General features: G+C 59.6%; 1 protein-coding gene across 7 annotated transcripts in view; it reads left to right on the plus strand.

Moving 5' to 3' along the window:
- The first annotated feature begins 481 nt into the window (after nt 1–481).
- Nucleotides 482–23,911, plus strand: part of ESPN (espin) — a 31,236-nt gene continuing 7,806 nt past the window's right edge. The window contains exons 1-10 of one of the 7 annotated variants that reach the window (XM_088790078.1): nt 482–967; nt 4,043–4,236; nt 14,113–14,299; nt 14,429–14,611; nt 14,795–14,926; nt 17,455–17,656; nt 18,631–18,902; nt 21,571–21,732; nt 21,823–22,018; nt 23,312–23,338. In XM_088790078.1, coding sequence (XP_088646204.1) covers nt 674–967; nt 4,043–4,236; nt 14,113–14,299; nt 14,429–14,611; nt 14,795–14,926; nt 17,455–17,656; nt 18,631–18,902; nt 21,571–21,732; nt 21,823–22,018; nt 23,312–23,338 — 1,849 coding nt within the window. In that variant the 5' untranslated portion in view covers nt 482–673. Of the gene's footprint in view, nt 968–4,042; nt 4,237–14,112; nt 14,300–14,428; nt 14,612–14,794; nt 14,927–15,042; nt 16,758–17,454; nt 17,657–18,630; nt 18,903–21,570; nt 22,019–23,311; nt 23,339–23,911 lie in introns of those variants that run through there. The other 6 variants (XM_074334167.2, XM_088790079.1, XM_088790080.1 and 3 more) reach the window with 6 other exon arrangements.

Raw genomic sequence — 23,911 nt, forward strand, 5'->3', positions numbered from 1 at the left:
GCCCCCTGCCTGGAATGCCGCTTCTTATCACTCAAAACACAGCCCAGGGCGCCTTCTCATATCGGCCCTGACTTGACCACCCTCATAGCTTCTTATAACTCATTCCCTGTCACCCTGTATTCCTGTTCTAATGGTGCTTTGTCACTTTCTGGAATTGAGATCACTGTTTTGCTAGTTTGTGTCCCCAGCGCCTGGAACGCACGTAGTGGACACCGGTTTGAAATGAATCTGTCCGCGGGCTCCGCACGCCAGCGCCTGGGTGGCTCTCGAAATCAAGCCCCGTTTGTCCGCTCTCTGGGGTCTCCATTTTTACGCGAGGTTAAGTTAGGAGAAAAGTCCCTCTGCGCACTTGCCTCTGTCGCCGAAGTCCGGGCCTCGGCGCCGCCATGCATCCCCCGGGGCGGTGCGACGGGCGGGCTGGGCGGGACGGAGGCGGCGCGGGGGGCGGGCCCGAGGCTTAATCCCGGTGCCCTGGGGGCCTGGATCCAGAGCGCGGCGGAAGCGGAGCGGAGCAGGCGAGGCAGGGCGGAGCAGAGAACCGGCGGACAGCCGCTCCGCCTCCAACCCTCAGGGCCCCGACGGCCGCGCCGCGGACTTTTCCTGTGCCCGAGGACAGGCGCATGGAGCCCCGGGAAGCGCGCTGAGCGTGGGGCGCGGCGCCGCGGGCGGTACGATGGCCCTCGAACAGGCGCTGCAAGCGGCGCGACAGGGCGAGCTAGATGTGCTGAAGTCCCTGCACGCCGCCGGCCTGCTGGGGCCCTCGCTGCGCGACCCGCTGGACGCGCTGCCGGTGCACCACGCGGCCCGCGCCGGCAAGCTGCACTGTCTGCGCTTCCTGGTGGAGGAGGCCGCCTTGCCCGCCGCGGCCCGTGCGCGGAATGGCGCTACGGCCGCCCACGACGCCGCCGCCACTGGCCACCTCGCCTGCCTGCAGTGGCTACTCTCGCAGGGCGGCTGCAGAGCGCAGGTGGGTCTGAGCTTCTCCCTGGCCGCCCTGGGGTTTCCTCCCCAGGAGAGTTCTGGCCCGGAACACCCCTATCCCGCCATGGCTCAAGGGTGGGTGGTGTTGGGCACCTCCCAACTGAGTCTGCTTTGGAGCTCCTTCCAAAGGGCTCTGGGTGAGATGTGCTCCAGGGTTGAGTGCTGGGGTAGATGCCCCATCAAACCCTGGCTACTGCCTAGAAGAGCACCCACGTGACGGGGAAGCAGACGAGAATGGGGTTCAACTAGGCTAGTATTTAATCTGTGGTTGGGGAGGCAAAGCACTGAGTCCTGGAGAGTGGGCCGGAGCACTAAGGGCCTCCAGGATCAAGTCTGGGGGGTGGGGAGGTGGGCAAAGCACTACAGCCCACCCCAGGCTGAGACGAAGGTGTCCCTAAGGCTAGGGGTGTGGGGGCGGGGTGGTGGGCCTGGTAAATGGAGGCCTCCCAGGACCTGACCCGACTCCCAGTGCCAAGTTGCTTCTCCAGCCCAGCCTGAATCTTCCTGACCCAAGACCCCATCTGGTCTCACTTAGTGGCCCCCAGGCTGGTGTAAGCCTGGGCCCCCAGAGCTGGAGGAGGAGGCAGTTCAGGCCCTGATGCGCAGCTCTCCTGCGGGAAACAGAGCAGAGCACCCAACAGGTATTAGGCCTGGGGACTCAGCAGTGTCCCTGTCCTCCTGGAGCTGCTAGTCCACTGGGGCAACAGACAGCAAACCCACAGGCCAAAAAGTAAAGCAGGTGCCATCAGGTACTGCGGGCCATGCGATGGGGAGCGTCAGGGAGCTGCTTGGGCAAAGTGGCCAGCGAAGGCCCCTCTGAGGAGTGACCTCTGCAGGGAGTCCTGGCTGATGAGAAGGAAGTGGCTCAGTGATGATTAGATAGTTCAAGTACAGGGAACAAGACAGGCAAAACCCCAAGGCATACACATCCTTGTGGTGTTGCAGAGGCAGCAAGGAGGTATTTGGAGTGGGATGAGGGTGGGAGAAATCACCAGACCCAGGTCCCAGAGGGCCTCACAGGCTGGAGGTAGGAAATCAGAAGATATTCTGGTTGTTGGGGAAAGTCAGTGGAGGCAGGAACCAGAAGTGATTTTCTACTCAACAAGACCACTGGGTTGACTGGATGTGGAAGAAGAGGCAGGGGCAACTGAGCCCACTGGCTGTACCCTAAGGATGCCAGGTCCCCGCCCCCTCTTTCGCCCTCAGGATGGCAAGGCCTCCCTTCCACCCTTCCTGGGAGATGGCCCAGCCCCTTATCTCCTGGCTGGCTCTGTTATCAGAGTTCCTGGCACATGGTCATGCCCACTCTTTTGGGAGGTGGCATGCCTCCGTGGTCCTGGTGTCCTGCCTTGGCTGGAAGCCTCTGTAACCATTGCAGAGGGGCGGAGGGGCAGGTGGCCTTGTGCCCAGCTTATCAAGTCTTCCACTGTCAAGCCCAGCAGGCTTCGGTGCTGGGGTGGAAGAGTGTGTGTGTGTGTGTGTGGGTGACCTCGATCCTGCCCCTGCTCAGCCTGGAGAGATAAGCAGATTTAGGGTGCAGGCCACAGCATGTGAGGCTCCTGGGGTCTACACAGCTGTTGGAGCCTCAGGGACAGTCCAGAGCCCATAGGCCTGGGGTCCTCTTCTTACTGTCACCCCCACCCAGAGGCCAGAGCCAATGGGACCCGCTGGAGCTTCAGACCCCCGGTCCCCAAGGCCAGTGGGAATCGAGGGCCTTTCTCAAGAGCTGGGCTCAGGGCATACTTCGTCATGGTTCTGTCAGGGTCACCTCTAGCCAGCCCCATCCCCTGGGCTCAGGGGCAGACTGAGCCAGGCTTCTGGTCCTGCCTGGGCCTGGGTGTTTGGTATGGTCCCTGGCTTCCTGAGCTGTTTACGCTCTGCCTCACTCTGCCTCACGCTGTGCTCCCTGCCTCCTTCTCACAGCCAGCCTGCCTACCGCCTGCCCCCATAGCCTGATACGACTTTACTGGTTGTGTCCTGGGCCCCGTACCCTCCGTCCACTCTTTGCCTTCTGCTTTTCTCACAGGAGCCTCAGACGTTCTCCTCCAGCTGCCTCACCCACACCTGTCCCCCAGGGCCGTCTCTGGGCAGAGGGGCTTTACTTCCCTGATTCTAGTAAACCGTGCCCACCTCTCACTACTGCCCCAACCCTTCCCCGTGCCCTGGCCCAGCTCCCTGCCCACCTTCGTCATCCCAGGTGCTTGGCACTTGGAGCTCGTTCTGTTCTAGCACCCGTGCCCACTCTCCCAAACTCAGCATCAGCCTCTGAGTCCCAACTTCTGGGTTCTCAGTGAGTCTCCTCCTTGCCCAAGTCACTTAAGCAGCAGCCGCCAACCTCCTCCCATGGCACACACACACCTGGGTGTCCACGGATGATGACACATTCAGCCCTTCTGGGCCAGACTGTCACCCCGCCCCCAATGGGGTGCCTGGGAGGGGGTCTTGCTCGAGCCCCTTCCAGGGGCTGCCTGTAGCCCACACCTACCACCGTTGGCTGACTGCCCAGGCCCTGCCCACTGCCTCCACAGGGCAAGAACACAGCCTGTTCCCCGGTGCGGGAGCAGGGAGTCTGCTGGGGGAGGCAGTTCTCTGCACTGACATCGTGTTGATGGAGGTGTACCAAGCTGGAGGCCTCTTTCCATGTGGCACCTGGGGAGGAGGAGAGGGAGGGGGTAAGGGTTGGACGCAGGGATCTCCCCCACAATCCTGATGCCAGCCTGGTGCAGCTTCAGCAGCCCACCCTTCCTGGCCCAGCAGCTTTTATTTGCTCATTCAGGTGTTCCCTGGGCACCTGGGTAACAAGCATGGTGGCACTGGGCCAGAGGCTAAAACAATAACAAGGGTGCCGCGTCCTGAAAGCCTACTTTGTGGAGCACGTCACAGTCATGAGCTGCAGTCCTCAGAATGCCCACCATGGATGGCATGGTGGGCAGCTTATGGACTGAGGATCAAAGGGGCAGTTAGGCGCCTGAGGATAGAACTGCACCAGTGGCTGGTGTGATGCAGGAAACGGCCTAAGCCAGAGATAAGACTTTAGGACTAACGGGCTCTCGTTCCACAGGACAAAGACAATTCTGGTGCCACAGTCCTGCATCTGGCTGCCCGCTTCGGCCACCCCGAGGTGGTGGACTGGCTGCTGCGTCACGGCGGTGGGGATCCCACCATGGCCACAGACACGGGCGCCCTGCCCGTCCACTATGCTGCCGCCAAAGGAGACTTTCCCTCCCTGAGGATTCTCATCAGGCACCACCCTGAGTAAGGACACCCCTCCTAAGGGGCTTCGGGGGGCGGGGGGCCAGGACGCGGTGGATGCCTGAAGTGTGCCATGCCCCTCCAGCACTCCAGGGGCGTGACCGTGTCTGTAGGTGCCATCACCGTGGCAGGCCAGTGATGGCTCCTACCCAAGCTGAGATTTCGCCCCTCCTGGCAGGCTGCCCTCAGCCACTTGCCCCAGAGCCCTGCAAGCAGACACTCCCCAGCACGCAGCTGCACCTGGGAGTCTGGACACACAGGCCGAGGTCACTGCTCCCCTCCAGGGTGGTCACCAGCCTGCAGCAGGTGGCTCCCGCTAGCTCTGGCCTGTGCTAATGTGCAAGACTATTCTAAATGGGGCCGGGGGGGATGAGAGATGGGAGCATCTCCTAGACCCCCAGTCAAGAAGGCCGTGGAGGAAGAGCCATGGCAATTATCCAGGAGTGAAGGGAGAGAGCTGCCCCCAGACCCACACCCCACCTCTAGCCCCGCAGCCCCCTCGCCAGGAGCAGCTTATCATCTCCTGTGGCCCCTCAGCCCATTCCCACAATTAAGGCTCCCAGACGTCTGGGGGCACTTAGCCTGAGTGGCCGGCCTGAGCAGCTCCGCAGGGTGGGGTGGGGGCATGTAGAAGAATGGGGCTCAACGCAGAGCAGGGGAGTCATGGGGGGTCCTGGGGGAGGGACGGAGCCAGGTCTTAGGTACAGCTGAGGGGAGCCAAGAGCCCTGGGGGAAAGCCGCCCAGACCCTGTCTGGAGTGGGACACCAGTGGCCTTGGGGACCTGATAGATGGGGCTCTGACCAGTGACCTTTGTCGGTCTAAGTGGGTGTGTAGGACATAAGTGGCAACAGCCTAAGGAGGATAGCAGCCACCAGGTGAGATGTCCGTCCACTGGCTTCACTCCTGAGGGGACCTGCAGGGCCACTGGCAACCAGGGAGCCGGCAGGATGCCAGCCTGGGCTGTGGCTGCGGCCGGCAGCCTCTTGGGCCCAGGCACACTGGTGTGGCAATAAGGCAGCCCTAAGGCCCCGGGACGGCTGCTGTCATCTCACTAAGCAAGGAGTCCCCTGGTTTGGTTAGCGGGAGACCAGCAGGTGTGTTCCCCACCCACCCCCCGGCCAGGGGTTCTCTTCACAGCCATCCCTGCCAGGGGCCACTTGGTACCACTTTCATGTGAATTCTCTGCTTCTGGACAAGCTAGAGCTTGGTTCAAGTTCAAGTCAGTGGATTTAGTGTAGGAGGCCCCCAAGACCCTCAAGAACAGGCTCCCAACCTGGTACCAGCAGCACCCCTGGGGGAGGCGTGATCCCAGACTCCCGAGTTAGACTCTTAGGGGTTGGTCTGGGGAGCAGCACCTGTGACATACCCCCACCCCACCGTGGCGATTCTCATGCTTCTGTTAACACAGAGGACACAGAGGTCCTGAGAGGGGAGGGAAGGGCTGTGGTCACCCTCCTGCACCTGCCAGCCTCCCCCATCACACATAATGGGCCCCAAAAAGCCGGGCTGGTGGTGATGCCAACTTAGCCCAAACAGTGTGAACTGAGGGGCTCTGAGACCACCCCTGGAAATGCTGATGAGGAACTGGGGTGGGAAGGGAGTCGGGGGAACACCTGGCTGGCCCCAGAACCCCTCCTCAGGGAGAAACTTGGGGCCTAGATAAGCCATGAGCCTTCTACGGACTGGGACCCTAGCCTTAGAAAGACTCTGGCCTTGGGGACCCTGGCCCCTCCTAGGTGCTAGCCGTGATTGGGCCAAGTGTTGACTCTGGCCAGATGGCCTGGGCTGATGAGCCGCCAGCCCCTCCCAGCGGCCGCCATGAATCTCAGGGAAGTGGACAGCAGGTCCGTTCTGCAGTGGTGTGTGACTTGGCTGATAAGGGGCCGCTTTTGTGTGGTTGCCAGGTTGGGCTCAGGCAGGAGGAGTGGCTGGGAATTGGGGTGGAGCCTGCTGGCAGGGGAGGTAGAAACCCCTGTCCACTTAGCCTCCTACTTTGGGGGTGGAGACGCCTCCTCCACGAGGCTGGAAGCCCCAGGGCAGGGCGCTGGGGAGGGGAGGCTGTGGGCTGCCCTAGGCCGCAGGGCACAATCAGAGGACCCAGGCAGCCTGGCTCCAGAGCGTTCAGCTCCCCATCACCCTGCTCTCGTGAGCCATCCGGGCCTGCTGTGAAGCCTGTGAATTATTCACAAGGGCTCAGCTCTCCCTGGTGGGCGGGAGAGGGAGGAAGGGCTCCCAGCCCTACCAGTGGGAAACTCGATCCCACCCAGGAGGCAGTGGGTGGTGGCCTTGGGCCATGCCAATGACAAGCTGCTGGAGGAGAAGGGGGGCTGGGTGGCCTCAGGGGAGGGCTCAGCTAATGTCAGGCTGCACTTTGGGGTGTCAGAAAGGGCTTGAGACTGCAGGAACACCCTGCACCTACCTACGCACCCCTTCTCCAGTCTGTCCCGGTCTATTGGGCAAATCCTCCCAGAGGCAGAGGAATTGCCACGGTGACCTTGGGGGCTGCTGCCTCGTGGGACCCTCCATCTGATCTCCCTGCAGAGAGGGTCCCTAAGTTGGAGGCACAGAGGCTGGCAGGAGCTGCGTTGGGGCCATTTTGGACCCTGGGTGTAAGGAAGATGGAGTTAGGAGGGTCATCTCTCGGCCAGGAACACCAGTGGCTGGTGGAGGGGAACCAGTCAGGTCAGACTAAGAAGCGAGAGAGCAGGTAGCACTAAGAGCTCCTGACCATCCTGCTGGAAGGGTTCTGGGACCCAGGAAATATCTCCCCCTGCAGCCGGAGGGAAGCCTGGAGCTCAGCGGGGACCCCTGGCATGAGCTTCGAGGCTGAGGCTGGGGAGAGTGGGGGGTGGGGCTCAGGGCTCTTCCTTCCCCGGAGGCCCCACGCTCTGCCAATCACAAGGAGCTGGAGAACCAGTCTGCCCAAAGATTTGTATCAACTCCAACGCCCTGCAGGTGCCCTCTTTGCCCGAGGCCAACCCTGCCCCAGGACAGAGATTAGAAAGTGCCCTGGCCAGAAGTCAGGATAAACTCTGAACAGCTCCTACCTGCTGAGTGCCGACTGGGAGCATAGCACCAAGCAGTAGTCTGAGCCTTACAATCATCCTAGGTAGTAGCTTTATAATCAACCCATTTTACAGATTGACTCATTCAACTGATGTTTATTGAGCATCTACTCTGTGCCAGAAAATATTCTAAGTCCCAGGGACATGTGAATAAACCAAACAAATAACCCTACTTCATGGAGCTGACAGATACAGAAAAGGTGTTTCAGAGAAGCAAGTTGAGTGGCCGAGGTCCCCCTGGTTCACTATGCGGCCTAAGTCAAACTGCACCCCTTCTCTGGGTCTGTCTCCCACTCTTGTTCCAGGTCCTAATCCTTCAGGACCTTCCAAGTTTGCTGGAAATCCCTGTTTTCCTTCCTTAGTGCAAAGTTTCGTGGAGCCTGGCTGCTCCCATAGCCCAGCCGGAGGGGTTCAGGCACTCCCCAACCTTGAGCAGGAAACCTAGCTGCTCACCCCTTAGGAAACCCCAGGGCCTATGGCTCAGCTCCCCCTTAGAAGGCTGGAGTCTCTGGGCCTGGGGCTGCCCCTTCCCTGTTGGGAACCTGTTTCTGCCACAGGCTGTGGGGCCTCATTCGTTCTCAGTGACCACGCCCCCGGTCTACCCTTGGTGTTTGTTGAGGTCACTTGGGCAGCAGTGCCTGGGGTAGAGCCTGAGCTGGCATGTCCACACTGGGGACCCTGGCCCAGGTGGATGCTCTGAGAAAGGAGAGACCTGGTGGAGTCAGGAGAAGCCCCTCTTCGTGGGGACAGCCTTTACCTCCACCAGCAGCTCCTTGTCCAAGCCTGTCAGGTCACTGGGGCCCCAGCTGCTCCCCAGCCCCAGCCCTTGCCCTCTTCCTGTCCGACTCCCTCTGCCTTTGAGAATGCAGGTGAGCTCGCTGGACGGGCCCCAGTCTCTCCATTCCCTGACAGGGAAGGCCACTTCCATACAATGGCACAGAGGCCCTCCTCAATCTGGTCCCCCACAGCTCACCGCCAGCTGCTCCCTTATCACCTACTCTGCCCCACCTGGCCTTGCTGCTCCAACAGGCCAGCGCCCTGTGGCCTTCGCACTGGCTGTTCCCTCCACTTGGAACTCTTCCCCAGAGAGCCTCTCTCCCCTTCAGGTCCTTGCTCCGGCTCCCCTTCTCAGTAAGGCCTGCCCTGAGCCTCCTTTAGATTGTAACTTGCCCCACAACACACACTTACTCCCCGTCTTCCTGCCTTATTTTCCCCAGCACCCTGATATTACCTGTCATTACATTCTCTACGTCTCTGTGCATTCTCTTACCGCCTCTCTCCCTGACTAACGAGAGCAGACCTCGTCTTCCCCATCCTGTATGCCCAGTGCCTGACACACATAGTAAATATTTGTTGAATAAACCACGAGCCTGGAATGCTGGGTCTTGTACAGCCCTGCCTGCTGCTCGCGGCATGTGACCTCAGACAGCACTCCCTTCCCAGCCTCCCTGGGCCCATCTGACAGCTGGACCTAACCTGCTCTAGCAGCTGAAGCCAGGTGTGAGGAAGCGTCATCACAAAGCTGCCTGGCTGCCCATCTGCCTCCCACATTTTTTCATTCAACAAGTAGCAACGGAGCACATCCTGGGTGCCCCCCAGCCCCGTCAGTGCCAGGGATGTCGCAGGCCCTCACAGCCTCGCGGAGCTGACTTTCAGGGGATGAACAAGGAGACAGACTGGGGACACCACCACATTCAGGGAGGTTCTTGCTCATTTGCTCACGTGTGTGTTGGTTTGCCACCTGGCAGCCCCGGTGGGACTGAGTTCTGAGGGAGCCAGCTCCTGATGTTTTCACTGCTCTGCCCGTCCTGGCATGTGGCAGCTTCCTGGTGTGTGTGCCCTGGAATAAATGAAAAGTGCACAAGACCATTCAAGAGTGACAAGTGCTATAAGGTGACACAGGGTCGTTTGGTAGAAAGCGATGAGGGTGTTCTTTAGATTGAAGCTTTCAAGGAAGGTCTGTCTGAGGAGCTGAGAGCTGAATAAGAAGAGGGGCCAGCCATACAAAGATTTGGCATGGGAACATGGTGCCTAGGACGGTTCTAGAACCTTCCTCAGAGCAGGCTGCATTTCTTCCTGAATGTGGGATCTTTTCAAGTAAGCCAAGAGAGGGAGAGCTGCCAGAGCTGCGTGACCTTCTGTTCAGAGCAGCCTTTCCCAACAATGAGAGCTAATCCTGTTGGGCAGCAGCCCTTTTCTGTCCTCCCTTGGGGCAGAAATTATTGGCAGTGGGGAGGGGCACTCAAAACGCTGTTGGACCTGAGTCTGGTTTTGTGGGCAGATCACTCCTTGTTCCTTGTGGCAACAGTAACAATAAGCTGGCACCGACCTTGGACAGAGATTTCCAACAAACTCTGTCTAGCATCCCATGTTTCTTTTGTGTCACCAGACTTGCTTAATAGTTACAGTTTGTCCATGTCATCTTTCTTCCCAAAGGAAAGAAAAAAGAAATCATGATTTATGTGATCATTGCTAGGGAGCTTCAGACTTACAACGGGGTAGGTCAAGGGTCAAGCGTCTCCAAAGACCCCTACGGCTTGGGGTCAAGGAGAAGGGTGGCTGGTGTTCTTTGCTGAAACCCGGGCAGCGAGGTGGGGGAGGGCTTGAGGGAGAAATGCAGAGGTCTGTTCTAGGCACAGAAATTTCGAGAAGCCTGGTCAACGCATAGACAGACGAGTGGGCACATGTGGGGGCCGGATGCAGACTCCAGGTCCAAGCTGAAGAGATGTGTGGCATTGGAGCAAGGTGGCTTTTGACTCCGGGAAGCAGATGACCTCACCAGGGGAGAATGCACTTAGAAAGGAAGCCCTAGAGCACCCCGACATTTGGGGGTCTGTTGGGCGGGAGCTGAGGGCCCAGCACAGAACACTGAAGCTGGTGAGTCTTGTCTGGGAAGCCAGCAGGAGCAGGTGTTCAGGAGAGGGGGTGTGGCACCTGTTAGGGAGTGGCCACGTCAGATGAGGATGGGAAAACCGCCAGGTTTGATAGCATGGCCCAGAAGATGGGTGGGTGGGGGGGGGTGGCAGGTCAGGATGTGACAGCGGTATGAAAAAAAAAGCCAGACCCGCTTCCCCTCAGAGAAAATGTGAAACTTTGCAAAGCTTCCCCTTCTGTTCTCTCACAAGAGGCATGGAGAGGCTGGACAATTGTGATGCTCATTTGCCATATGTGGAAACTGAGGCTCGGGAGGGTAAAGAACTCTCCAGGGCCCTGTGCAGGGAGCTGCAGAGTCAGGGTGGTGAGCAGAGGCTGAGGCCAGGGGCAGGGAGCCCCGAGGCAGTCACCATGGCTGGAACTTAATGGGCTGGAGCCGGGTGGGTCTTGAGACCAGAGGTCACTCTCCTCTAGGCAGTGACTCGTGCTTGGATACCCCAGGCCAGCAGTGCCTCCCCCCAGAGGCACAGGGAGGAGGGATCCGAAAGTACAACATGACACCAGGTGCATGATGAGGGCTCTCCAAGTATGCCTCATGGATGCATGTTGCCCTCCGTGGATGGATGACTTTGAGAAGCCAAAGAGACAAGAGGCAAGACTATGGCACAGCTTGGGTGGGGGCAGCCAATGTCCTTTTTTTTTTTTTTTTAACACAGTGGGGTACCAGTATCTCCTTTCACTTCTTTTTTTTTTTTTTTAAGGGGAACAGGACTTTATTGGGGAACAGTGTGTACTTCACTTCCAGGCCTTTTTTCCAAGTCAAGTTGTTGTCCTTTCAGTCTTAGTTGTGGAGGGCACAGCTCAGCTCCAGTTGCCGTTTTCTAGTTGCAGGGAACACAGCCCACCATCCCTTGCGGGAGTCGAGGAGTTGAACTGGCAACCTTGTGGTTGAGAACCCACTGGCCTATGTGGGAATCAAACCAGCAGCCTTCGGAGTTAGGAGCAGGGAGCTCTAACCGCCTGAGCCACCGGGCCGGCCCCCAATGTCCTTTTCATAGCCAGGTCCTTCTCTACCACTCTCTGATTAAGTGATCTTAGCCCTCTGTGCCTCAGTTTCCCCATCTATAAAAGGGGAGCAATGCTAACACCTACTCCATAAGGTCATTTTACAAAGACGAGATGAGAGAATGTGATTATGCTCACCGCAGTGCTTGGAACAGAGAGATTGTTCGATAAATGGCACCTGTTATCACTATTATCAATGATTATTATCACTATTATAAATTCATATTTCCATCTAAATCCATTCATTTATTTCCTTATGCTCATCCACAGTTTTATAATTTTTCCCAGAGAGCATGAGGATAGCCACCTTCTTGCCGTCAGGCTGAGGTAGAAGAGGGTAACAAGGCTGGGACCCCCTTTCCCACCCTGGCCCATCATCGTATCTGCCCCGTGTCCGGGGTCTCCCAGGCTGGAGCTGTGACTCCACGGTGGGGGTCCTGAGTGCCGAGGCTGAAATGCTAATAGTAATGGTGATAAGCTCAAACATTTATTAAGTACTTACCCTGTACTAGGGACTCTACCTGGGGGTGCCCGCCAGTGTCCAGGCAGGAGGCTGTGGGCACAACCACCCCCTCCTGCCTGGGTCCTGCTCTGTGACAGCTTCTCAGACTTTCTCAGACCTTCTCAGGCTGGCTGGGCACCCCTGGGTCATGGATACCTGCCAAGCAGGAGGTGCTGGGAGGGCAGGGCTCCTGGCGGATCTGGCGCCTGGACCTGTGTACATTGCTTTGGGCATGCCCAGAGAGAGCCCAATGGGCCCTGGGTGCTGGCTCCCTCCAGCCTTAGCCTCCACTCCCCAGGACCCTGTGCCTTGGTTACGGGGTGAATAATTCAGGCCACTGAGTGTCGGTCATGAAATATTGAACAGGCTGTTACTGACGCACCAGCATGTGAATGTGTGTGTGTGGGAGGGGGGGCGCCACTGGCACTGGGGAGTGGAGGCCAGTGGCCCCGAGCCAGTGTTTTCCTGAGGAGAGGAGGGTCCATGGTCTTTGCCTCCGTATGCAGCGCCGGCTCGTAGGCACCACTCTGACCTTGACACGGGTGGAGTAACAGAGAGCATCCAGGCATGGTCCCTATTCCTGCCCAAATGTGTGAAGTGCCAGGCTCAGCATTATCCCCAGCAAATGGCAGCTGTGTGTCTGGGGAGGGGCTGCCCACATCAGGAGGAAGAAGAGAGCATGGACTGGGTGCTCAGTGGGGATCTGGGGTCAGGGGTCAGGGTAGTGGACAGGGGCCAGGATTTTAGGGACAGGGAGAAGTCAGCTGGGAGGTTGGGGTGGTGAGTAGGAGGGGACAAGTCATGGTGGAGGTGACAAGAGGTTGAGTGAGTGGACAGATAGAGGAGGAATGGGTGGCCTGGTGCCCGTGTTTAATAGACAGAGGTGTTGACAATTGTATGAGGGAGGGCGGAGGGAGTGGATGGAGCATGTGATTGATGAAGTGAGTGGATAGATGGCAGAGACAGATGGATGAGAGGGTGTGAAGTTGCATGAGGAATTGCACTTCCTGGGGCACAGAAGGCTGATCCAACACGGTAGGACCCAGCACCTACCCTGAGTTTAGAGTCACTGGGGCAGGCAGTGGGCAGCTCTTGGGTCTGAGCTTAGATTGTGGCTCCACCTTGTGGCCGATTCTGGTAACTGCACCCTGGGCTGTCTGCACCCATTGTGAAGTCAGAAAAACTGAGGCTCAGCCAGACTGGCCAGGCCAGCTTCCCCATCTCCCAGCAGCACTCCATCTCATGGGGTTGGTTCCCTGTTCCCCAGTTAGGACCCTTCTGTGGGAGCTAGGGAACAGGGATGAGGGGCGGTGACAGCTCCACACTAGGCCCCAGGGAGTGAAGGGATGGAATGCCCTCTCTTCACTCCCTGCATGCCTACTGTGTGCCAGGTGCTGTATCACACAGACAGATGTGCACTCACGTGCCACTTGCCAGCTGTGTGACTTTAGGCTTGTTGCAGCCCCTGAGCCTCAACTGCCCCTCTGCAAATGGGAATGACAGTAGGACCTAAGTCAGGCCATTGAAAGTGCATCTGCCTGCTAATATCACAGCACACGGAAGTGCTCAGTAAGTGGTGGCCACGTGCAGGATGGCCAAATTAAAAACAACTAGGATAGCCAATTGAATTTTAACTTCAGATAAACAATAAATCATGTTTTAGTATATCCTATGCAATATTTGGCATATACTTTAAATATGATTTGTTGTTTATCTGATTTTCAGGTTTAACTGGGCATCCTGTGTTTTGTTTGGCAACCCTACCACTCTGTCCCCTGGGAACTCAGCCTTCTGGGGGAGGGAGGGGGCAAAATTAGTTATGGTTAACCAGGCATAACAGGTGTCCATGGAGAGGGCCCAAGGCAGTATGGGGCAGAGTCGAGAAAGGTCAGCTCTGCCTGGAAGAATCAGGGCAGGCAGGCACCTGTACTGTCTTAAAGAGGGAGAAGGAGGGAAGGGCATTCCAGACGGGGGGTGGGTGGGGGGGGCATGATCAAAGGCATAGAGGGCAGACAGCAGGTGTGGGTACTTAGTGTCAGTGTGGCTGGAAAGATAGGGCCCGTCCAGGTCACCTGTCCGTGTAGACCTTGGTAAAAAGGTGGGCTATTTACTGAGGGAGAGGACTAGCCCAGTCAGATGTGAATTTCAGAAAGGAGGCTGCCGGGAGAGGGGACAGCCAGAGGGTCCCCCTGAGGGAGGCTGGCACAGGCCTGAGTCCAGAGGGACTCAGAAACATCTGGGCCTAGTGACTAGGCCCTATCAGACCTACCCTGCCAGCCCCCCAGAGCTCCCCCAAAGCGGGCGAGGGGCATAAGCAGGCGTTTAGAGGGGGGCGGGTGCTGAGAGCCTCAGTGGGTGCTTCCTGTCCTCAGGGGAGTGAATGTCCAAACCAAGAACGGTGCCACGCCCCTGTACCTGGCCTGCCAGGAGGGCCACCTAGAGGTGACGCAGTACCTGGTGCAGGAGTGCGGCGCGGACCCGCACATAAGCGCCCACGACGGCATGACCCCGCTGCACGCCGCGGCACAGATGGGCCACAGCCCGGTCATCGTGTGGCTGGTGAGCTCGGAGACAGGGCAGGGCAGGGCAGGGCTCGGGAGGGGACAAAGCCTGCAAGGGACGGGGGTGGGACCAGGAGGGGCCTGGCGCCCAGCCCCAGTCCCTCTTTCCCTCGCTCCTCCCGCCCAGGTGAGCTGCACCGACGTGAGCCTGTCCGAGCAGGACAAGGATGGCGCCACGGCCATGCACTTTGCGGCGAGCCGCGGCCACACCAAAGTGCTCAGCTGGCTACTGCTACACGGCGGCGAGATCTCGGCTGACCTCTGGGGCGGGACGCCGCTGCACGACGCCGCTGAAAACGGGGAGCTAGAGGTGAGGGCGGGGCGGGGGGCGGGGCCGGACCGGGGGCGGGGCCGGGCCTGGGCCTTGGGTGGGAAGGGCGGGCGCCCTCTGCTGGCGCCACTCTCTCAGTAGAGCCCGGCCCTGGCGCGGGTCTGGGCTAGCGTCCCGGGGTTCCGGCTAGCTGCCAGGCGTGCTCACTGCGTGCCCCCGCAGTGCTGCCAGATCCTAGTAGTGAACGGCGCGGAGCTGGACGTCCGCGACCGCGATGGGTACACGGCCGCCGACCTCTCGAACTACAATGGCCACAACCACTGCACCCGCTACCTGCGCACCGTGGAGAACCTGGTACCACCTGGGCGCTGCTCCCCGCGTTATCTCACCCCCCACCCCACCCCAACCTCCCTACATAGGTATGTGTTGTTACCCCTTTTACCACCGAAGAAGCTGAGATTCAAGGATGTGAAGCCCCTTGCCTGAGGTCACACAAAGAGTAAGGGCCTTAGACCATTACCCCACATGACCACTCAGCTCAGACCACTGACCAGTGAGGAGTGGGGAGTGGAGGCAAAAAGACCAAGGGTAGGAGGATTAGCGTCATCCTAATAAGAACGAAGGCTCAGAGAAGTCACAAGGCATGTACTAATGGGAACAGCCCAGTTCATTTAGCTGACCACAGTCCACATGGATAGCTCATTTAATTCTCACCACCACCCTCCGAGGTAGGTACTGTTAGTGTCCCTATTTCACAGATGGATAGACTGAGTCTCGGGGAGACCCAAGGTCACACAGCTATTAAATGATGTAGCCCAGCGGCCTGGCCTGGAGCCACCTCTCTTGACCACTACACTGTATGTTCACTCGTGGCTACTTCATAACTAGAAACCTGTGTTACTGTTTTTATTTTGTTATGATTACACAGCCATGAAGTAACCCACTGGGACTTGCGCTCAGATGTGGGTGGCTCCAAGTCCAGGGTTCTGCCTCATCTGGTGCAATGCCTGCTTTGGGGCAAGAGGGAGGGCCCCACAGGGGCCTTCGGAAGGACAGTGAGAGGGGCTGCAAAATGAGGCCTGGAGAAGAGAAGGTGGGATGGCTCGCTGCCTAGAGTGCTGTCTGCCCTATCCGTGAGCACATGGGGGCACTCTGATTCTGAGGATTCCAGAACACAGCAAGGCCCAAGGGTCGGAGAGTACACCTGGACCAGAGGAGGAATTTCCCCCAGAAAAGGCCACCCAGAGAGAGTAGTGGTCCAACAGGTAGTGAGCTCCCTGTCAACAGGGTATACAAGCAGGGGTAAACACCACGACGGGCATTTCTGCGCCAGAGGTAAATTTCTTCCAGTTGCGAGAGTGTGATTCTGTTGGGGAGGGGAGTGGGAGTGGCACAGAGTCCCAGTTCCCCCCTCCCCACCGCCATCCCCTCCTGACTGTAGCTGCCGGCAATAAGCACCATTCCTTGAAATCTGACTCTGGCAAGTACCCTGCCTAGTGCTTTATGGCGTAATCTCAGTTAATCTTCACAGTAAATTAATACTAAGAGTTGACACGTAGGAATTTATCATGCCCTGGCACTTCACTGACTTCTAAAATCTTTTTCATAACCTAATGGGGCAGGCAGTACTGTTATCCCATTTATAGATGAAGAAACTCAAGTACAGAAAGGATAAATGACTTGCCCAAGGTCATGTAGCTACCCATGTCATTGTCCCATGCTACAGAGCCCATGTCCCTAACCTCTGTTAGCCATGTGGTCAGGCCTGGCACTCCCAGTGCCCACTGCTGTCAGCCAAGAAAAGAACATCTTCAGCTGCCCTTCCTCCAATCCCAGCTCCTATGGCTCCCCTTGGCTCATGGGGTGGGTGGCAGGGCTGGTCTCCGTGAACTGGGTGGAGTATGGGGGCCCTGGCCCCCTCACCCTGGTGAGCCCAGCAGCAGCAGTGATAGATCCTAGCCACAGAGAATGCTGGCCCAGAAAAGGCAAACAATCCCACAGAGCCCCTAATTATGGGCCAATGAGCATGGCCGCCGAGCTGTTACCTGGTGCCAGGCCTGCCTTCCCCTCCCGGGGGGCCTGTGACACTTCTTGGGCAGGGAGGGGCCATAGTGCAGGGAGAAGCAGGCCTGGGCAGAAGCAGCGAGCAAGCAGGCTTGCCGGCAGCAGGGCCGGCATGGGCAACGTAAGCAGGGCCCCCACCCCAGCCCGCTCCCATGCCAGGAGGGTCAGGCCTGTGGGCAGGGGCACTGACAGTGCTGGGGGATGGCTCACTTGGCAGCCTCAGCTTGGGCTGCCCACTTAGTTCAGCTGGGCCACGCCAGGCCCCACCCTTTCCCCAAGGGTCCCTTCAGGACACAGGAACTGGGCTGGTGTTGGGATTTGCCCAGTTGGGCCAGGAGAGACAGGGATTGCTAGCCAATTAATGGGGGATCAGTCTTTCCTGCAAGTTGTGGGGCCCTGCACCCCTCCCCTGCCCCCAGCTGCTTCAACTGTTCTTACCAGCTACAGAGCCAAGTCCCCTCCCTACAGAAACACTGGGGCCCAGGGCCTCTGCCCATCAATGAGGAAGGAATAGGCATTTTTCCCCTTGGGGTCCAGCCAAGGGCCCCGTCTTCTGTCAGTTTCTCAACCCTCCTAAGCAGAGAGGGCCAGGGGTAGGAATTTCCCAGGAACCCATGGTCCTACAACAATTGGGGGCTGGGCTTAAATCTTAGCCTTGGGAGAGCCTGAAAGACCCACTCATGATGGGGGAGGGAGCCCAGAAAGGGCAGTGGCTTGGCGGAGGTCACACAGCGAGGGCATGCCTGAGCAAGACCCTGGCCCAGCGTGTGCTGGTCTTCGGTCTGGTTGTCCTCATGGCCTCCCCTCCTTCTGCTCAGAGCGTGGAGCACCGCGTGCTGTCCCGGGATCCATCTGCTGAGCTGGAAACCAAGCAGCCTGACTCAGGCATGTCCTCGCCCAATACCACCATGTCTGTCCAGCCGCTGAACTTTGACCTCAGCTCACCCACCAGCACCCTCTCCAACTACGACTCATGCTCTTCTAGCCAGTCCAGTATCAAGGGTCGGCGCCCCCCATGTGGTGAGTGGGCCAGGTGGGAAGAGGGAGGAGGAAGAACAGACTGGAGCCAGACCACTGGGTCCTGAAGGCCAGCCCCAGGCTCACTCTGCTCAGAGCTGACACTAGAGACTGCCCAGGTCACTAGGAAGGGACCCTGGTTCTGGTGAGAGACAGGTGACACTCATGCTTGTGTGTGACCATCACAGACACAGAGTACATGTGCATCCACACATATCCTTCCCCTTGACAAACCTACATGTGCCCTGCACATGATTCAATATCCTCTCATACATGCACAGACTGCCCCCCAGACCTGACACACGCCTCTCCACACTCAAGAGTGCACACTTGTGCATGTGTACACACAATATACATATATGAATGCACAACCACACGTACAAAGCGATGCAGATATACGTACATGCCCACACTACACAAAGGCACACAACTCCATTTCATACTCCAGATACGCACACAAACACACCTCAAGTCCACAAATACAAACACATTCCTAAACACAAAGAAGCATGTGTACACACAAATATATACAAATGCACAAGCGCTCGGACACGCATGCACGCACTCTCACCACACCCCCAGAATGGGTGTCTGTCCACTTGCCATGCCTGCTTCATGCCACCAGGTGGTGGCCTTCCGAGGTGGCTGGGTGCCCTGCAGATTGGGTGTGGCCATCCATACTCCTGCCACCTGCCCTGAGGAGGGGCCCCTCCACCCTCCAGGTGGCCCTGCTCTGCAGGCACGCCCTGGAGCCCAAAGCCCCCTGGTGCTTTCCCTCCAAACTGGAGCCTGTGGTCTTTCACAAACAAGTGCAAGGCTGGGGGAGGGCAGGGCCAGGGCGAGGGTGGGGCCATACCAGGCTGCGCTGCGCCCGAGTCCGCCTCACCCCTTGGCAAGTTGTTTACAGGCAATAGAGGGTCTCAGCCCTGGGGGACAGTGTCTCTGCAAACTCGCAAACCCAGCTTTCCTTCCCCCAGGGCTTCCCAGCACCAGAGCTGCAGATATCCAGAGCTACGTGGACATGCTGAGCCCAGAGCTGAGCCTGGCCCAAGGCAAGCTGGAGAGAGCCACACCGCCACCGCCACCACCCAGCTTCCCTCCACCACCCCCACCCCCGGGCACCCAGCTGCCCCCACCCCCACCGGGCTACCCAGCTCCCAAGCCCCCTGTGGGGCTTCACGCAGCTGACATCTACATGCAGACCAAGAGCAAACTCCGCCATGTGGAGACCCAGGCCTTCAAGAAGGAGGTAGTGAGCCCCCACCGGACCTGGGATAATGGGGGGCAGTAGAAGCCAAGGACTGCCTTATTCGTGGGCACAGGGCTGGGGGGTCCCTGGGCCAGTGGCCTGTTCAAGAGTCTACATTCCTGGCCAGCCCCATGGGGGCTCAAGGCTGGGCACTGGGGACAGGGAGATGAGAAAGATAAAGTCACTGGCCTCTGGGGAACTAGGGGCAGGGGAAGGGGAAGGAATATATACCCAGACAGCTGTGCCTCTCCGGGAGCTGGGTCCTTGCCATCTCTTGCACAGGGTGGCAGGGTAGTCATGGAGTCAGCAGAGAATACACGCAAACAGCCGGTGCACAGACCTACACATGCCTGCGGGCCCTGGGCTCAGGTGGAGAATGTCTCCCAAAGGGGGGTATCTTCGGGGTGGGAGATACAAGAGGTGTGGCTTGACGACTAGGGCCAGGAGGAGGGTGGAGGCAAGGCGAGAGCACTAGGCAGGACTTGGCACTCAGTCAGGGCTGAGGGAGCGGTGAACGGAGGCCAACTTCCCAGTTTGGAGCTTGAGGTCCTGGGTGGATGGAAGGGCCAGGCCTGAGATGGGACCCCTGGGGCAGAAGCAAGCCTGTGAAAAGAGGAGTGCAGTGTGGACATGTTGAGTGCAAGGTGCCCAGATGGCAGGGCCTCTTGGATCCTGTCTGAGGCTCAGGAGCAGGGGCGGGGTCAGAGGGCTGATCTGGACAGCTCTGAGAGTCCTGGGCAGGGAGGCTCTGGGGTACTGGCCAACGGGACAGAGCAAGTCTGATCTGAGAGGTGGGGGCCAACCTGAGTATGGTGATTGAATATGGGGTACAGGCCTCCAGGGGTCCTGTGGGGCCCTAACCTTGTAGTTCTGTCTCAGGCCCAAGGCAAGCCACTCCAGGGCTAAGCTGAGTAACCAATTCGCTCAGGTGACCCAGGTCACAAGGCCACCACCAGGCAGAGGGGAGGGAGGGAGCCTGCACAGTGACTCCACCTGCACCCTTTCATGCCACCTCAGACCAAGCTCTCAGTCGGGTTCCCTTTCATCTCCACAAGGTGGGGCCCAGGAGAGGCCTTCAGGGGCCTGAGGCCCTGGGGACTTCACTCCACCAAGCTTCTGGGCCCTGCTCAAAGCCCACAGCACAGGTGGCCGACCTATGCCCCCTCCTCTCCCCTGAGCAAGAGCACCAGAACTCCGGGTCCCCGAGCCCCTCCCGGGTGTGTGCGTGCCAGACCGCAGATTGCAGACTGCTCCACAAAGGGCCCTTTGTGTGCCTGCAGTGCCCCCAGCCCCCTGGCAGGGTTGCCTGACGGCCACTGGAGCAGGGTCGTGGCGTCTGCGCCTCAGGGCTGCAGGGGGCGCCTAGGGGGCGGGCTGGCCCAGAAAACAAATCCTGCGGTGTCCCGTTTCCTGCAACGTGAGCCGGGTCAGGTGGGGCCTGGAGGGTCTGGGGCCACCGCGGGGACGAACGGGCTGGCGGGTGGGGCAGGGCACAGCCCCCACCGGGTAACTCGGCCTTTGGCCCCGCTGCCTCCTGCCCTACTCTCCCAGGCTGGGCTTAGCGGGAGGCAGCTGCAATGGGGCAGGCGCTGCACTGTCACCCGAGCCGCCTTGCCGCCCCTGAAACCCGAGGCTTGGGCGCGGGTGTCGGTGTCGCTTACGCGCATGGCGATGGTTTCCAGATGCGGGAAGGGAAGGGCAGGGGCGTGACCCGGAACCCAGGGGGGCCAGATACCAGGGAGCTTCACTGCTCGCTGTCAAGCCCACATACTGTCTTGGTGGATGGAGGGATGTGGAGATGGGATGAAGGCCCTGGTGCTCAGTACCCAGCGGAGGAAGAAAAGCGCAGGGGGCGGGGCCACATCTGGCCGGCGGGGCAGGCGCAGTGCAGCGACCAGGTGTGACAGAGCAGTTGGTGCCCTTGTGGCATCCCCCACTGCTGGGGGTATGGGGGGGTTCAGCCCAGGATTGGCGGGCCTGGGTGATGTCAGGCCGACAGAGCTCATAGGCGCTCAAACGCGCGGGCGGGCACGGGCTGGGCTGTAACCTGAGAGGAAGGATCAGGTAGCGCAGGTGTCGGGTCCATGCCGCCCCCGCCACCAGGTGCACAGCGGGGGCCACCAGCACCGGTACAGGTAGGAGCAGTCCCATACCCGGGCTGGGCGGCCGAGAGCCCTGGGCAAGCAGGAGCCTCATAGGTCACGGGCTCTCGAGAGGGCTCCCTCGGGGTCGGGATCCCCGCCAGAGGGTTCGACGGAGTCTTGGGGACCGGCGGGACGGTGTGGCAGCCGGGACTGGGGTGCAGCTGAGACTTTAGCGGTGGCTAAGCTGGGAGCTGTCCCTTCTCCGGCTCCCCCTGGCGTCTGGGCTGGGCCACCCCGCCCCTGGGCCCGCCCCTTCTAGCCTTAGTGGGGGCCTCTGCACCCCTTGGCCCGTGCCCAGAACCTCTCCGTGTAGGGCCAACCAAGCCCGCCCTTCCACCGAAGCCCCCATGACCCTCGCCCCATCCCCGCTCTGAGAAAGGGAGGCTCTAGGAACACGGCTAGCTGCACCTTCAACGGCCGCTGGCCGCGATCCCCCCCGGGAAGGTAAAGAGCTGGGAGTGGGGCGGCGTGGGAGGCATTGGGGACAAGGGCCTGAAACCCACTCCCCCGCTGTTTTCCTGCAGCTGAGCTCCCACGACGGCCACAACGGGCTGCGGAGACAGGACTCTAGCCGCAAGCCCCGCGCCTTCAGCAAGCAGCCCAGCACGGGGGACTACTACCGCCAGCTGGGCCGCTGTCCCGGGGAGCCGCTGGCCGCACGCCCCGGCATGGCACACAGCGAAGAGGTGTGTGCCCGCCAGTCCGCACCCGCCGGCCGCCCTGGACCCGGCCGGGCCTCCTGCTTCTCACTCGCTGGCCCCTCCGCTCCCCCACAGGCGGTGCTGCTCCCCGGGAACCATGTGCACAACGGCTGCGCCGCGGACTCCAAGGCGTCCAGGGAGCTGCCCCCACCGCCCCCGCCGCCGCCTCCCTTGCCGGAGGGCCTGAGCTCGCCGCCGCCGGCTCCGCCTTTGCCCTTTGAGGGCCCCGGCCCTGGCTGCGGGCAGCGTCGCTCCTCCTCCTCCACAGGCAGTGAGTAGGGCGCCGGGGGCGGCGCTAGCCCCGAAGTGGGAGGGAAACCTAGACAACGCCCCCTCCCCAGCTGCGATTGCCCGAGTGCTTCCTCTTTTCCTACTGTTCTTGGGGCCCCTCCCCCAGTGAGGACTTGACCCTAAGGAAAGACTCTGCTGGGTGAAGAGAACTGAGCTGGGTGACCTGGGGCAAGTCCCCTTCTCACCCTGGGCCTGCTTCCCATCCAGTGGGGAAGGCCTCTCAGATCTGGTGGCTGGTATTTCTGATGAACTGGTGCTAGAGAGAAGCTCTAAGAAGTAGAGCTGGCTTCAAGGAGGCAGGGCTGCTGGCCAACCTCCCTGCAGGACGTCTATTCTGCGTTCCGTTCTTCCAAGCTCGCTACAGCCCTGAGCCCTTCTCAGAAGCATCAGGGACTCTTCCTAGCCAGATCTCTCCTGGGGGGGGGGGGGCTAGGCCAGCCAGGGCTTGGCTTTGGGGACAAGGCCAGTGACCCATCATGCCCTGCCCCTCCTGGTGACTTTCCTGATCATCCTTTTATAGAGCTAGCCTGGTGACCAGGATTCCCGGGCATCTCTTCTGTGATATGGGGCAGTCCACACACCGGGGCTTCTGGAAGGCCCAGGAGATGGTGCCTGCAGGTGCTGATGCTGGCAGGGGGATGCCTTCCTCACCCAGCCACTCAGTGCAGGGACGATGCTTAGTGGCACCATCCAATGCTTCATCCCTGACTAGGAGTGCAAGGACACTGTAGGGTCCAGGGCAGGGCCAGCCTGGGCTCTCTGGGGTTCCTAGGGAGCCCCAGCCCCTACAGACCAGAGCCCACGGTAGCATGTCTACCACCAGCTGAGCCTCCGGAAAGGTCCTCAGCTCTGGGGTCAGATTCTTCCCTCTGTAACTTGGAACAAGGGTGAAGCTAGGAGCAAAAGGAATATCGATTCCAGGCTTCTCCTGACACCCCTTCTCAGCAGAGCCTAGGCTAGGGGCCCTAGCCCAACCCAATGCCAAGATTGAGACCCTTGTTAGGGGGGCCAGGGCCTGTGGCAGCACTGTCCAGCCCTCAGAGGCACCAGCAAAGCTGGAAACTGGGTAGACAACCCTTTTGGAATTCCAGAACTGCCTGAGCCAGGGTCAGAAGGGCTGGAAAGTTCCGCCTCCCCTTTCCCCGCTCCTCTGCACAGCCCTCCCCTCCTCCTGCCCTCCCTGGCCCTCTCTCACTGTCCCTGCTGTCCTAGCCTCACCCCAGCCCCCTCCTTCTGCTAACTCCACTGTCACTTCTCTCCTCTCAATCCCTAGAAGTGAGAGTCCTGAGGCACAGGAAGAGTAAGTAGCTGCGTCAGCGGCTGCTGGCTGATGCGCAGGGGTGGGGGACAAGGCTGCTCAGGAAAAGCGAGTCCCAAGGGGCACGGGACTTGAGGAAAGGGCAGGGCCAGGGACAGGCAGCTGAGGGGTCCTCAATGCCACAGGCAGGGCCTCCTGCCCCACACTTGCCCTCTTAGCCCCACCACACCCACTTGCATGCATTCTGCACCTGGCTGATGGTGCCTGCCGGGCACTTTTCCATTTTCCCTCCTCCTGCTACTGTGCTCTGTGATCCCCAGCCTGGGAACCCAGGAGCTGTGGGCTTGTTTTGTTCCTCTCACCCAGCTCTGACCCCATCCTCAGGCTCTAAAGACACCCCTCCCCAAACCCCAGTCACCTCCGCTGGCCTGGTCGAAAAATGCAAACTCTGCTCTGGGTATTTGCATGTTACCCACCTGACCCTTCTTCCGGGGTGCCCCCACCCCATATCCTTAGTAAGGGCTCTACTTTCCTGGGTCCCCCAGAGCTGAGCAGTGCTTTGCCATAAGTGTGCTCCAGGCTTGCAACCAGAGTGTCTGCACGGCGTGCGTCTGT

This window comes from Rhinolophus sinicus, chromosome 14 (genome assembly GCF_057876585.1).
Source record: "Rhinolophus sinicus isolate RSI-liver-muscle chromosome 14, RSI-T2T, whole genome shotgun sequence".
NCBI classification, from domain to species: Eukaryota; Metazoa; Chordata; class Mammalia; order Chiroptera; family Rhinolophidae; genus Rhinolophus; species Rhinolophus sinicus.